The following is a 15,399-nucleotide window of genomic DNA, read 5'->3' as shown; positions in this document are numbered from 1 at the left end:
CAGGAGGCTTTTAATCCGGTCTGCCACCACAACGAAGAGCTGGGTTGTCTTCCTGAACGGCTTTGTACACTCAGTGTAGAAGGCAAGGGCCCTACAGACATCGAGGGAGTGCAGCTGCTGTTCCTGGTGACTGGCGTGCGGTTTTGGATAAAAAAAATGGAAGAAAAATGTCCTGGCTGATATGAAAGGCCGATACCACCGTGGGAAGAAAGGCCGGGTGAGGCCAAAGCTGCAGTTTATCTTTATGGAAGATCGTGTAGGGTGGTTCTGAGGTAAGGGCTCTGAGCTCGGAGACACGCCTCACCAACGTGACAGTGACAGGGAAAGCCGTTTTCCAGGAGAGGTATAAAAGAGCAGGTGGCCAGCGGCTCGAAAGCTGGAGGCATGTAGGTAGGAACAGCGGTCAGTAGGTTTCTGGTATAGGGTGGTGTTTACGTGACCATCGTTTATTAGCACTGTAGTGTCCAGGAAGTGGATCTCTTGTGTGGACTGGACCAGGCTGAGGTTGATGGTGGGATGGAAATTGTTGAAATCATGGTGGAATTCCTCAAGGGCTTCTGCTGACTTAGAACAACGCTTCCTCAGCTTTTGTCCCCTAATGCCCCTACTCTACTTGCGCTATATTGATGACATCTTCATCATCTGGACCCATGGAAAAGAAGAACCTTGAGGAAGGCTCCAGGACGGTGACCACCAAGTCCAGGCTGTCTCGATCTGGGCGATAGACTGATGCCAGCCAGGCTTGTAATGGACGTAGTCGAAGTCTGGCGTGCGTGGTCACGTATGTGCAGGAAGCCATGTGGCCGAAAAGACTCAAGCAACTTCTTGCCGACAAGGTTGGGAAGCTCTGAAGGCTCCAGACGAGGACCACTATAGCCTGGAAACGAGCATCCAGCAGGAGGGCTCATGCCTGCATGGAGTCCAGAACTGCCCTGATGAATTCTATTCTCTAGGTCGCTTCTAATGTTGACTTTGCCACGTTGAGAAGGAGCCCTAACTGACTAAACGTATTCATGACCAAGCGGAAGTGGGACCGCACCTGTTCTCTGGTGCGGCCCCAGATAAGCTAGTCGTTGAGGTGAGCGTCTACCTGTACCCGCTGTCAACAAAGGAAGGCCGCCATGACTGCCATACATTTGGTGAACATTTGGGGGGCCGCGGAGACACCGAAGGGAAGGGCCGTGAACTGATAGTGTTCGTGGTTGACCACAAAGCGGGGGAAATGTCTGTGCGCCAGATGAATTGCTATGTGGAAATGCACGTCCTTCATGTTGAGGGCGGCGTAACAGTCTCCAGGATCCAGGGAAGGTATAATAGCGCCCAAGGAGACCATGTGGGACTTCAACTTTACCATGAACTTGTTGAGTCCGCTCAGGTCCAGAATGGGCCAAAGCCCACCCTTTGCCTCGGGGATTAGGAAATATCGGGCCTGTAGTTCCCAGGATCCTCCTTCTTCCCTTTTTTAAAGATTGGCACTACATTAGCCTTTTTCCAGTCATCCGGGACTTCCCCCGTTCACCACGAGTTTTCAAAGATAATGGCCAATGGCTCTGCAATCACAGCCGCCAGTTCCTTTAGCACTCTTGGATGCAACTGTGCACGTCCAGCTTTTCTAAATAGTCCCTAAACACCTCTTTCTCCACAGAGGGCTGGCCATCTATTCCCCATGTTGTGATGCCCAGTGCAGCAGTCTGGGAGCTGACCTTGTTCGTGAAGACGGAGGCAAAAAAAGCATTGAGTACATTAGCTTTTTCCACATTCTCCGTCACTAGGTTGCCTCCCTCATTCATTAAGGGGCCCACACTTTCCTTGGCTTTCTTCTTGTTGGCAACATACCTGAAGAAACCCTTCTTGTTACTCTTAACATCTCTCGCTAGCTGCAGCTCCAGGTGCGATTTGGCCCTCCTAATTTCATTCCTACATGCCCGAGCAATATTTTTATACTCCTCCCTGGTCATATGTCCAACCTTCCACTTCTTGTAAGCTTCTTTTTTATGCTTAAGATCCGCTAGGATTTCACCGTTAAGCCAAGCTGGTCGTCTGCCATATTTACTATTCTTTCGACACATCGGGATGGTTTGTCCCTGTAACCTCAACAGGGATTCCTTGAAATACAGCCAGCTCTCCTGGACTCCTTTCCCCTTCATGTTAGTCCCCCAGGGGATCCTACCCATCCGTTCCCTGAGGGAGTCCAAATCTGCTTTCCTGAAGTCCAGGGTCCGTATTCTGCTGCTTACCTTTCTTCCCTGTGTCAGGATCCTGAACTCAACCAACTCATGGTCACTGCCTCCCAGATTCCCATCCACTTTTGCTTCCTCTACTAATTCTTCCCAGTTTGTGAGCAGCAGGTCAAGAAAAGCTCCCCCCCTAGTTGGCTCCTCTAGCACTTGCACCAGGAAATTGTCCCCTATGCTTTCCAAAAACTTCCTGGATTGTCTATGCACCGCTGTATTGCTCTCCCAGCAGATATCAGGAAAATTAAAGTCACCCATGAGAACCAGGGCATGCGATCTAGTAGCTTCCACAAGCTGCCAGAAGAAAGCCTCATCCACCTCATCCCCCTGGTCCGGTGGTCTATAGCAGACTCCCACCACTACATCACTCCTGTTGCTCACACTTCTAAACTTAATCCAGAGACACTCAGGTTTTTCTGCAGTATCGTAGCGGAGCTCTGAGCAGTCATACTGCTCCCTTACATACAGTGCTACTCCCCCACCTTTTCTGCCCTGCCTGTCCTTCCTGAACAGTTTATAACCATCCATGATAGTACTCCAGTCATGTGAGCTATCCCACCAAGTCTCTGTTATTCCAATCACGTCATAATTCCTTGACATAATTTATTCCAACTGTGGTGCCACTCCTACTGCTGCCGCCGGGGTGCTGTGCACCGAGGCGCTTGGTGCCAGATCTTGGTGCGCCGCAGGGGGTTGAGGGCTAAGAGCGGCCTCCACTAGGAGCTGTTTTAAATGAAAGTCCCACTTCTTCTTAATCCGGGGACGAAACCCTTTGCAGATCCTGTACTTCTCTGCTTGATGAGACCCCCCCAGACACTTCAGGCAAGAGTCATGGGGGTTGCCCGTTGGCATGGGCTTAGAGCAGGAACCCCAGGGCCTGAATCCCGGAGCCTTGGGCATGAGCCCGAGAGAAGAACCGGGGAGGAGGGGAAACCACCGCCCCCTAACCGCACTAACAATAAGTAAACCAACTATAACTATTAACTATACACTAGGGAGAGTGGAGAGCAACGAAGCAGGACTCCACAGTTCCAATGACCATCATGGGTGGTAAGAAGGAACTAAGGGGGCGCTGGGTCGGCTGGGGTATCTATTGAGCGCCATGAAGGTGCCACTCCAGGCGGCTCCACAGCTGACCCACCGGGTGTTACTAGGGTAAAAATTCTCCGACGGCCATGCATGCAGTGCACACACACACCTAATTGGAATAGATATGAGCAAGCACTCGAAGAAGAACTTAAATTTATGTAAGAGCCTTTGGTGAGGGACCTTGTCAAAGGCTTTCTGGAAATCTACGTACACTACATCCACTGGATCCCCCTTGTCCACACGGTTGTTGACCCCCCTCAAAGAACTCTAATAGATTAGTAAGACAATTTCCCTTTACAGAAACCATGTTGACTTTTGCGCAACAATTTGTGTTCTTCTGTGTCTGACTATTTTATTCTTAACTATTGTTTCAACTAATGTGCCTGGTACTGACATTAGACTTACCGATCTGTAATTGCCGGGATCACCTCTAGAGCTCTTTTTAAATACTGGTGTTACATTAGCTATCTTCCAGTCACTGGGTACAGAAGCTGATTTAAAAGGACAGGTTACAAACCACAGTTAATTGTTCCGCAATTTCATATTTGAGTTCTTTCAGAACTCTTGGGTGAATGCCATCTGGTCCCGGTGACTTGTTACTGTTAAGTTTATCAATTAATTCCAAAACCTCCTCTAGTGACACTTCAATCTGTGACAATTCCTCAGATTTGTCACCTACAAAGGACGGCTCAGGTTTGGGAATCTCCCTAACATCCTCAGACGTGAAGACTGAAGCAAAGAATTCATTTAGTTTCTCTGCGATGACTTAATAGTCTTTAAGTGCTCCTTTTGTATCTTGATCGTCCAGGGGCCCCACTGGTTGTTTAGCAGGCTTCCTGCTTCTGATGTACTTAAAAAGCATTTTATTACCTTTTGAGTTTTTGGCTAGCTGTTCTTCAAACTCCTTTTTGGCTTTTCTTATTACATTTTTACACTTAATTTGGCAGTGTTTATGCTCCTTTCCATTTACCTCACTAGGAGCTGACTTCCACTTTTTAAAAAGATGCCTTTTTATCTCTCACTGCTTCTTTTACATGGTTGTTAAGCCATGGTGGCTCTTTTTTAGTTCTTTTACTGTGTTTTTTAATTTGGGGGTATACATTTAACTTGGGCCTCTATTATGGTGTCTTTGAAAAGTGTCCATGCAGCTTGTTGGGATTTCATTCTAGTCACTCTACCTTTTAATTTCTGTTTAACTAACCTCCTCATTTTTGCATAGTTCCCCTTTCTGAAACCAAATGCCACAGTGTTGGGCTGTTGAGGTGTTCTTCCCACCACAGGAACATTACTTTATGGTCACTATTTCCAAGTGGTCCTGTTATAGTTACCTCTTGGACCAGATCCTGCACTCCACTCAGGACTAAATTGAGGACTGCCCTCTCCCCTTGTGGGTTCCTGTACCAGCTGCTCCAAGAAGCAGTCATTTAAAGTATTGAGAAATTTGTCTCTGCATTTCATCCTAAGGTGACATGTACCCAGTCAATACGGGGATAATTGAAATTCCCCACTATTATTGAGTTCTTTACAACTGCCATGCACTTGGTGAAGACGCGAGGCGCTGTGCAAAGCCCGAACAGGAGGGCTGTGAACTGGTAATGCACCTTGTTCACCATGAAGTGGAGGAACCATCTGTGAGCCGGGGTGATAGATAGATGGAAATAAACATCCTTCATGTTGAGGGCGAAGTACCAGTCTCCCGGGTCTAGGGAAGGGATGATTGTGCTTAGGGAGAACATGCGGAACTTCAAGCTGACTATGAACTTGTTGAGTTCCCGCAGTCCAGAATGGGCTGGAGACTTCCCTTCACTTTTGGGACGAGGAATTATTGGGAGTAGAAACCCTTGCCTTTGAGTTTCTGAGGGACCTTCTCCACCGCTCCTAGGGCGAGGAGAGCCTGGACCTCCTGGACAAGAAGTTGCTCGTGAGAGGGGTCCCTGAAGAGGGACGGGCAAGGGGGATGGAAGGGTGGGAAAGAGCAGAATTGGATAGAATATCCCACTTCTACAGTGCGGAGCACCCAACCGGTCTGACGTAATAAGGGACCATGCAAGGTAGAAGCGGGATAGATGGTTCAGGAAAGGAGGGGAGGCAACCGGGTTGTGGACTGGTATTCTGTCCTCGTGCACATGTTCAAAAGGGGCACTCAGGGTCCAAAGGGGGTTTGGATTGCCCTTGGCCCTGCCCAGATGGAGGACGCAACGGTATGCGTCAATTGTATCTACTTCTCTTACGAGAGAAGTCCTGTCTGGGCCTAGGGGAAAAAGACCACTGCTGGGTGGCCTGCAGTTTAAAGGGCTTCCTTTGGGTCACCGGAGTGTGCATGCCGAGGGAGGAGGGATAGCTCAGTGGTTTGAGCATTGGCCTGCTAAACTGAGGGTTGTGAGCTTAATCCTTGAGGAGGCCATTTAAGGATCTGGGGCAAAAATTGGGGATTGGTCCTGCTTTGAGCAGGGGGTTGGACTAGATGACGTCCTGAGGTCCCTTCCAACCCTGATATTCTATGATTCTCTGACTTTATTGTGCTCTGGTAGTCCTTTAGGCTATGCAGTCTGGAATTTGTTTGCTCAGCAAATAGGCCCTGGCCATCAAAGGGAAGGTCCTATAGGGTCTGCTGGACCTCCAGGGGAAGACCAGAGGACTGGAGCCAAGCATTGCTCCTCATTGCAAGCCCGGACACCAGAGTACTTGCCGCAGAGTCCGCGGCATCGAGGGAGCCTTGGAGGGAAGTCCGGGCGACAGCTTTACCCTCTTCAGCAACGGCCCCCAACTCCGCTTGTGACTCAGAGGGGAGGAGCTCCTTAAATTTCAGGATTGAGGACCATGAGTTATAGTTGTATCTACTCAGGGATGCGAGTTGGTTTGTAATCCTGAGAGAGAGACCCCCCGTGGAATAAATTTTCCTTCCAAACAAATCAAGCCATTTAGCTTCCCTTGCGGGGGCCTGCTGACCTTGCCTCTCTTTTTCATTCACCGCTTCCACCACGAGAGAGCATGGGGGAGGATGGGTGAAGAGATACTCATATTCCTTAGTGGGAACAAAGTATTTATGTTCAGCCCCCTTGGCCGTAGTGGGGATGGAGGCAGATGTTTGCCAAATGGTTTTGGCATTGGATTGAATAGTTTTTATAATGGATAAGGCTACCCTAGAGAGGCCCTCTGGTGCCAGGATGTCCACCATTGGGTCCTCCTGTTCGACCACTTCCTCCACCTGAAGATTCATATTCAGGGCTATCCGTCAGAGGAGTTTCTGCAGGGCCCTGTGATCCGTGGGTGGCGGCCCAAAGGTGGAGGTGCCTGCCACCACCTTATCAGGGGACGATGAGGAGGAAGCCAGCAGTAGGACCGGTTCCGTGGTAGCCTCTTGATCTTTAGGGACCAGGTCCTCACAGGCACTGGATGTAGCCTCTACTGGCAAAGGTGGTGCTGGGTCTGGGTTTTGTGGAGGGTCCTGGGGTGGGCGGCTGAGAGTTGCCTCAGGGAGGCGAGATCCCGAACGGGGAGGCGGTGGAATACCAAGAGGGGTGCCCTGGATCTGATGGGGTCCAGAATGGCCACTGAGGCTGCCATTGGGGCGCTGAAGCATCCGGCCTTAGGCTGCGCAGCCCTGATCTGGGCGCCTCAGATGCCCCCGATGCCTTGCCTCAGTGGAGGAAGGGCGACCTTGAGCGGGACAGCCAAGGGGCAGCGGTGCGGGACTGCACCGGAGAAACATCCTCCTACGATGGGCAGGATGCGTGCTGTGAAGTGGAGCGGGGCTGCGATGTCAATCGGTGCCACGATGCAGGATGGTGCCGCTGTGGGGAATGATGGCAGGGTGTGGAATGGTGCAGCGAAGTAGAGCATGCCATCACATATAGCTGCGCTGAGGTGGGGAACGATGCCGTGATGAAGAACGGTGCAGCGATCAAGGACGGTGCCGAAGTGGGGAGAGGTGCCGTGACATGGCTCTCGAGTGGGAGTCGTGCCGCGTCGGGGAGCGACACCTGGAAGGTGAACAGCATGCAGGCTGAGGCCAGTGCGGAGCACAGTGCTGCAAGCTCACAGAACGGGATCTGGACCTCAAGCAGGACCACGACTTATCTGCTGATGACCACCTCGAATGGGAGTGGCTCCGAGGATCAAGGCTGCCAGACCAGTGCCACTAGTCAGAGGAGTGCCGGGACTCAGAGTGGCGGGGAGATCCAGGTCAGGGGGCAGACAGACACAACATGGCAGGCTTGCCTCTAGATGGTGCCATGCTCCAAGGGAGTGGAGGCTTAGTCCTTATAGTGGGAGACTTAGGTGCCATCATCTCGATGAGCCCCCTAGCGGCTCTGAAGGTGTTTGGGGTGGAAGGCATCATAACTTCCCCCACATGCAACCGCGGTGAGTACAGGAGAGTAGGACTTCCTGGAGAGACAGGGGTCTGTGATGGCTGCGCATGGCCCGAGGGTCTGTCGGCCATAGGCCCGTCCCTGGCACCATCCCCTTCTGGGGGTGCAGTAGCCGTAGCAACCCGCTGGGGAGATTTCCCTTTGGCCTGTTTCTTGCAGGCAGCTGGGGATTGAGAGCAGTGCTGGGGAGAGGGCTTCTGGGGCCTGGGGGACTGGCAGCTCCTGGGTTGGTGTGCCGAGTCCTTTCTCAGCACCGCAGAATGAGAAGCACTCCGCACCAAGGCGCTCGGGGCCGGGTCCTGCTGCGGACGGAGGGCTAACTCCATGAGGAGTTGCTTTAGGCGTATGTTCCTCTCCTTCCTGGTGCGAGGCCTGAAAGTCTTGCAGATCTTGCACTTGTCCAACTGATGGGCTTCTCCCCAGACATTGGAGGCAGGAGTCGTGGGGGTCACCCGTGGGTATAGGCTTAGTGCAGGAACTACAGGATTTGAAGCCCTGAGACAGCATGCCCGGAGGCCCTCCGGGACACGTGTTGGAGGGGGAGCCGCCACAACCCGCTAAGTAGCGTGACTACAATTAACTAACTAAGAACTATTAACTAACAAGGGGTAACTATATACAGAGATTAGCAGAAGAGCTAGGGATTAGTGGGACACTTGCAAGCAAGAGACCACTGTTCCTTCTTACCGCAAGTGACGGTTGTTGGAACTGAAGGGGGGTCGGGCCAGCAGGGTCGTATATAGAGTGCCATACTTGCGCCACTTCAGGGGGTCCACAGCTGGCCCGATGGGTAGTTGCAAGGGAAAAGTTTCCGGCAGCCGTGCACTCGGCATGTGCACACACCTAACAGTAATTGATATGAGCAAGCACTCGAAGAAGAACTGCATTTCTGCGGACATTAAGATAAAGTCCCAGCTACCCTCTCCTACTCCAAGGCATTCACCATGCTTATATGTGTAACACACAGAAAAGACGTGTTAACATTTGGATTACACCTGCTAATATGATATTTAAATAACTGTCCAGAGGCAAATCTATGTGATTTCTGTGTGAGCGTGAGAGAGAGAGAGAGAGAGAGAGAGAGAGAGAGATCGATCCTATAAATAGTTTAAAGCCACAATTTTTGGGTGATCACAAGTGGAGTCACTTGACTGACAGGCCTCACAAAGGACCTCCAGAGGCAGGATGGCCCGTGGTTAGGGCTCTAGGCTGGGACTCAGGAACCCTGAATTCAAGTCCCTACTCTGCTACAGACTTGGGTAAGTCCTGTAGCCTGTCTGTGCCTTAACTGCCCCATCTGTATAACAGGGTATTGTGAGATAAATACATTAAAAAGGGTGAGAGTTTCAGTTACATAGGTGACGGGACCGGACAAGTACCACAGGCAAATCAGTGGCACTAAGAACTCCGTGAGACATCACTGAACCACCCCATCCAGACGGCACCAGGAGGACACCAAAGATAGGCAGAATACCTTGTTGAGCGCACCAGCCTTGCCAGTAGGGTGCGTTTCTCATCAGTGGTGAACTGCATGATACCTGGAGTCTCAAATTTCTGCCGTATCCACTGACATTGCTCCAGGTCATTGATAAACATGAACTCCACGCCAACGTGCTGGCAGTAAGCCATCTATTTAACACAGGAAAGAGGAACATAAGGTAAAGCAGGAGATTTAAGGCACTTTTGCCCTGCAGGGTATAAAATGTAATAAATGCCTGTCACCGCATGTGGCATGGGCTTCTCGTTCAGAATTCAAGGAGCCCTGCAAATGGCACAGAAGGCCCAAGCAGTACTAGAATGGCCTTCTGAATCCCCCTAACACCAGGGCATGCTGGCACATCAGAAAGCGAAGAGACCTGCCAGTGTTTTGTGAAATCCAGCCTTGATACAGACTGCTGACTCCTCTCCCAAGCTATTCCCCAGCATTGCACTAAGATGCTGAGGTTGTATCAGCCATAGAGTGGCTCCAGGGAGCTGGTTAATCCATACTTACAGAATAGAGGAATTCTGCAGAAGGTACAGGCATAGCCCCAATGGGGTTGTGTGGGCGATGCATTGTCAATAGCACAGTGCATATTAGGGAGTTACCTGGAACAAGAACTTGCCTGACAACCAGAGAAGAGCATGCTGAGGCACAAGATATATGGAGCCAGATTGTCACGATTGCTCAGGACCCAATGCATTCAGCTTTCTTGGAAATCTGGTCCTTAATGTTAGCACATAGAACCTATCACTCAGGATTTGATGTTGATGGTATGAAGAGACGATGGCTTGGCCTATTTTTTTTTAAGCTGTGCTGATGGTTTCAGACAAGATCAGAGGTGGGCAAACTACGGCCCATGGGACTGTCCTGCCCGGCCCTTGAGCTCCCGGCTGGGGAGGCTCACCCCCGGCCCCTCCCCTGTTGTCCCCCCTCTCCCGTAGCCACACCACAGCGCGAGAAGCGCAGCTTGCGCCCGCTCACCTCCCAGGCTTTCCAACAAGCCTGTCCTGCCGCTCTGAGCAGCATGGTAGGGGGGCAGGGGGAGGAGGTCCCGGGGGGCAGTCAGGGGACAGGGGGCGGTCAGGAGACAGGGAGGGTTGGATAGGGGGTGGGGTCAGTCAGGGGACAAGGGTGTGGATAGGGGTCGGGGCAGTCAGGGGACAAGGAGCGGGGGGCTTAGATAGGGGGTGGGGTCCTGAGGGGTGGTTAGGGGACAAGGAGAAGGGGGGTTGCATGGGTGGGAGGTTCTGAGGGGGGCAGTCAGGGGGTGGGAAGTGGGAGGGGGCCAGGCTGTTTGCGGAGGCGCAGCCTTCCCTACCCGGCCCTCCATACCGTTTCGCAACCCCGATGTGGCCCTCGGGCCAAAAAGTTTGCCCACCCCTGGACTAGATGCATCTTACTGAGAAAATGTACTGTATTTGAGATTGTGAGCCACAGATTACACACCGCTTTCTGAACACTGACTGGTTCTGAGAGCAACAGCTCCAGAACACGGCCCTCGGGACAGAACGGTTACCATGCACAGCTCCTCCTTTCATAATCAAGGTAACGTAGCATGTGCAATATTTATCATCTGGGGTTTGCACAACCCCTTGAAGTATATAAGGTGTTACAGTGTGGCTGCCACCATCAAGGCATAGAAGGTGATCACGGTCCTTCTATGGACCGGGGTGAAGCATGAAACCCAGTGGCTCCCAGGGGGAAGGGAGCTTCATAGCGTGAATGAACAAAGCTGGGCTGGGAAGTTGGATCGTCGCGCCTGTTGTGACTAGGTGCACAAAGAAGTGACGGTACCCGAGTAACTGGCTCCTTGCCCTACTTCCTTCATTGGAAGCAGGATCTGCAGCACCTGCTCCCTCCCTACTCCTGCAAGAGGGGCAGGCCAAGGGTACATGCTCCAACCACTGACAGAAGAAGGCATCTGCTTGTGCCAGGGCTTCTCTTCCCCCCCATCTCAACTCCTTAGTGAATCTGTTCGAGGGACGGTGCCCAGCTCTCCCTCCTTGTGCCTGCCCACCCCATAACAGCAGGCTGACTTTGGCAATCACTTCACTCCTCCATCCGCAGACATCCAGTGGGTTTAGCACCCACCATCCTAACAAGCATCTGGCTCTCATTCTCCCTATAGTGGCTCCTTGGATGAGGCAGAAGGGTGCACAAGTTACTTATGACAGCACCCCACTGCCATGTAGCACCAGTTCCCGAAATCCAACTCCTGGCATGAGAGCACAACTATGGGTTGGAAAGATTTGCTGCAATCCCAGACTGAGGCACGGAGCCTTCCAGATACATAACATGGCTGCTGGAAGAGAGGAGTACTACAAATGTCCATCATGGGACAGTAAGCTTTCTCCCTGCCAAGCCCTGAGTTACAGGTCCCAGGCGCTTCCTCCATCCACTGTTATCTTGGAGAGCAGAGCTGGGAGTGACATTCTCCTGCTTTCAGTAATGTTTTGGGGATGTCTGCAGTGGGTCAGGCTCTCAGTGTTACTAACTCTCATAATATTTATGAGCCGTATGAGATCTAGGTTTTTTCTTGAATTCCCAGCTCCTGGAGTCTTGTGATGATGGGAGAATCTCACCTTTCATAAGTGAAAAACAAGTTTCTATTCCCTCATGATCGCAGTGTGTGACTAGAAAATGTGATCCTAAAGGCTCAAAATCCAAAAGGCAAATGATAAATTTGGGAGTATTTTTATTAAGATCTCATGATTCTTGGGGAGGGATCCCACTTATGAAATCTGAACACTTGGGGTTGGCAATACTGGTCTCTGGATTGGTAGTAAGAACTGTGTGATCTCGGGCATATCGCAATCTCTCATGGCCTCTTTCTCCAGCTGTAAAATGGGAACAACAGAGCTTCCTATTGCTTTGAAGACCTCAGAGATCCATGGATGAAGAGTGCCATGTTAAGTGCTGAATATGAGTAATAAAGGAAAGGAGAACAAAGAATCCTAATCTCTGGTGAGGCAGGGGGAAGTGGCATTCAGAGTTTTATTATTAAGTCTCCCAATAAAGATCCTGAATTCGGAACCAAATGGAACAGCGTAGTTTTCTGAAAGCTGTGCAATTCCCCTGCACTTGTCTTACCTCCAGGCGGCGGATGATCTCGCGGAGTGGAAGAGCCGACTCATTGCCTCCAATGAAAGTGGTCGTGGGCAAGTGGAAGACCTTGTCGAGATCCGATTCATCCAGTCCATAAAACCCTGCAGGATTTTCATGGGTAGGACAAGCCAAAGCAGGAGAGAGAGGGGGGGGGGGCATGTTTTGGACACGGATAGTCACACAGGAACCAGGGTTGTGGGGAGGATGACAAAAAAGCAGCACAAAAACAAAAAATAAGCATGAAGGAGGTTTGTGTAAATAAATAACCAAGCAGTAATTAGACACGCGAGCACAGAACAAAAAGGTTATTACAAAAGGCACGCAGGCAACACCAGGATACAAACAAAACAAAGCAATATATATGCATATAAATTGGTAATTAAATTGAGCGTTGAATTGAGAAGGATTGGAGTCCCACATACACAAAATACATTTCAGGAATATAATATAGGTGAGAGAAGAAAAAACAAAGAGGATTGGCCAGAGTCATTGAGCAAACAGATTTCACCACGTTTGGAATTAAACAAAGTTGAAGCAGAAAACAAAAAGGTTAAATGGACCGACCCAAAACAATAAAAAATAAGGAAGGAAAGCAAGATAAAGAAAGCTGCATCAGTTTCAGGATTCTGCAGTGGACTCTTCTGAATAGCTCATGCAGGGGAGAGAAGTGTTTTACAATAAATGGGACCCACGTGCTTTGAGCAAAGCCCTCTTTGCAGGCAGGCAGGCGGATTTTGCTACTCTTCCCAAGAGATGGCCCAGTTAGCCTGTTCAGGCCTATGGGTTTAAACTTGGCCACCCTTGGAGCTCTGTTTTCCCCTGTGGTGGGCAGGTTCTTACCAAAATGTGGTGGGTGTGGTGTATCTGAGGGGGCGATGCTGAAGCCTTCAGCATAGTAAATGGGAAGTTTCAGCTTAAAATAAATTAATGGTCTGTAAGGAAATCTACACGGGACTCAAATACAAGGCTCAAAGCAAAGAACTGGGAAGGGAGAGGTGAGGGGCTCAGAACAGGGCAGCAATGCCTATGCAACATCCTATTACCAGAGGCAATCCCTTAATGATTAACCTGTACGCCAGTGATAACCAGAGATGTTACCGATATGGCCCTATATGTGCCATTCCTCCTCTACCAACAGGCTAATTGTGCCACACAGTTTCTTCCCCACCAACCTCCCCCAGACATTACCAAAGCTATACGCTGGCCCACATGATTAAAATTTAAACACCATTACAATGGTCTCTCTGAGCAGAAGATCATCTCCTTTTAGAAGCAGGCAGATAGGTGGGACTGTTTGGCTAGTACACACACCCTTATTTACATGCAACTCAACCCTGCTCCTTGTACCTGGTTTCAAAGCAGAGAGAGATCTGCTAAGAAATTCTATTTTCATTCCATATTTTTGGACTAGCAATAACTCCTCTGGGCAGAGACAGAGTCCCTGACCTGCCTGCGGTAACTGGAGTCCACTGATAGGAGCCATCCTGTGTCCATGCAGTGGTTTGTCTCCATTCTCAGCTGCCAAGTCAAATCTAGACAAGGTCACTCTATGTTAATGGCCTTTTAGGGCTCCCTCTATCAGAGCACCTTTCAGTGCCCACTTTTGAAAGTGGAAGGACCTCTGTGTACATGGATTTAAAAGTGAGCACTGATGGAGCAATTTAATCATGGATGATGTATTGGCATGAATGTATTTGAAGGTTGTTTAACATCATTTGAGGGAACTAGTAAAACAGGCAGATAATTAGCATAGCTAATTACAGACATGTGCCCATTAGCTTTTATACTGTCACGCCCTTTTTTAAAGGGCATAAATGGGCCACAGAACTAAGCTGGAACTCTGGACAGGAAGTTTCAAGTTGTGAAGGGGGTATTTTTAAATCCACAAAAATAGCCTTCCTGTTGATGTTCAATAGTTACTATCCTGCCCTATAGCACCTCAGTGGAACTCAAAATGAGTGAAACATGAAACCTCAACCTCTGTGAGGTAGGTCAAAATGCTTGAGACAGAGAAACTGAGGCACTGAAAAGGACTTTCCTTTCATAACCTAGCAAGTCAGTGGCAGAGCTGGGAACAGGACCCTGGAATCCTGACCCCCCCCAGTCCCCTCTTTAACCATTAGGCCACACTTACCTATTAACTAGAAGTGTGGTGAACTAGTAAAAGCAAACAAACAGGATTTGTTCTCTTTTGCTGCTGAAAAATCTGCTTAGCTTTGATATAGGGTTTAACCCAGCCCAGGGCTCAGGCCGTCCCACTTGCATCTGTGCAGTCACTGCAGCTCCTCTGCACTTGTATGGGGATGAGTAGCCATGTGTCATAACAGTGACAACTCTGGAAACCTGCCACACACAGGTTGGCAGGATGACACCAAAGGGATGGGTAAGATCACGGAGTAAGATTGTTACTGGGTGGTTAAATACACATTTACAGAGTGACTAGTGCCTTCCACAGGAAGGGTTAGGGGCCACATGGCAGTATACACTTTCCATGAAGTGGCCGAAGCCTGAATGACACAGAAAAGTCATTGCAGCTCATATCAACACTCCTGTCTTTGAATGTGTGTGACCTCCTCTGGGTCTACAGTCTAGGCCCTCTAAAGTTTCAACTCAGTATTACGCAGTCCCTACGTTCCCCACACTGTACGTGCTGTGCTACATGAGGCCACAATATGGGTGCTGTTCAGAATTTTCTGCCTTGCGGGGAGGGTGCAACTTTAGTAACACAAATTTAAGACTGCAGTTAAAGCCTCAATTAGATGACTATACATCCTATGGGCTAGAGTGGAGTCTCCATGGGGCAGGGACCTGTCCATGGCAACTTCCTGGTCTGTCGTCTTGGCTTTTCTAATGCTCAAATCACAGCGGTGCTGAGTTACTTCAGTGGGCGTATCCCTGCGCTATTGCACCACAGGTGAGTCACCCTGGGCGTGGGCAAGTGATGAGCAAAGTGGCAGTCACTCTCTGTGGGGGTGAAGGAGCAGCTGGAGGAGTTCCAGAGTCCTGCTGCTGGCATGTGCGCTGCATTCAGTGTTTCTCCAAGATGCTCTTGCCCTGTCCAGGCCAAGCCAGCTAGATCTGGGGCCTCCAGCTGAACTGCAGTGGCAGGTGGTTT

At 50.2% G+C, this 15,399-nt stretch overlaps 1 protein-coding gene across 8 annotated transcripts in view; it reads right to left on the bottom strand.

Moving 5' to 3' along the window:
* OGDH (oxoglutarate dehydrogenase) overlaps positions 1-15,399 on the bottom strand; it is a 136,166-nt gene that overhangs the window by 51,546 nt on the left and 69,221 nt on the right. For all 8 annotated transcript variants that reach the window (XM_073325334.1, XM_073325336.1, XM_073325332.1 and 5 more), the window contains 2 exons: positions 12,270-12,385; positions 9,171-9,325 (listed from right to left, as the gene is read on the bottom strand). In XM_073325334.1, the coding sequence (XP_073181435.1) occupies positions 9,171-9,325; positions 12,270-12,385 (271 nt within the window). The remainder of the gene's footprint in view (positions 1-9,170; positions 9,326-12,269; positions 12,386-15,399) is intronic.

Source organism: Lepidochelys kempii, chromosome 26 (assembly GCF_965140265.1).
Source record: "Lepidochelys kempii isolate rLepKem1 chromosome 26, rLepKem1.hap2, whole genome shotgun sequence".
Lineage (NCBI taxonomy): Eukaryota > Metazoa > Chordata > Testudines > Cheloniidae > Lepidochelys > Lepidochelys kempii.
The sequence above is the reverse complement of the archived record's forward strand: the minus strand, read 5'-3'. Positions and strand labels throughout refer to the sequence as shown.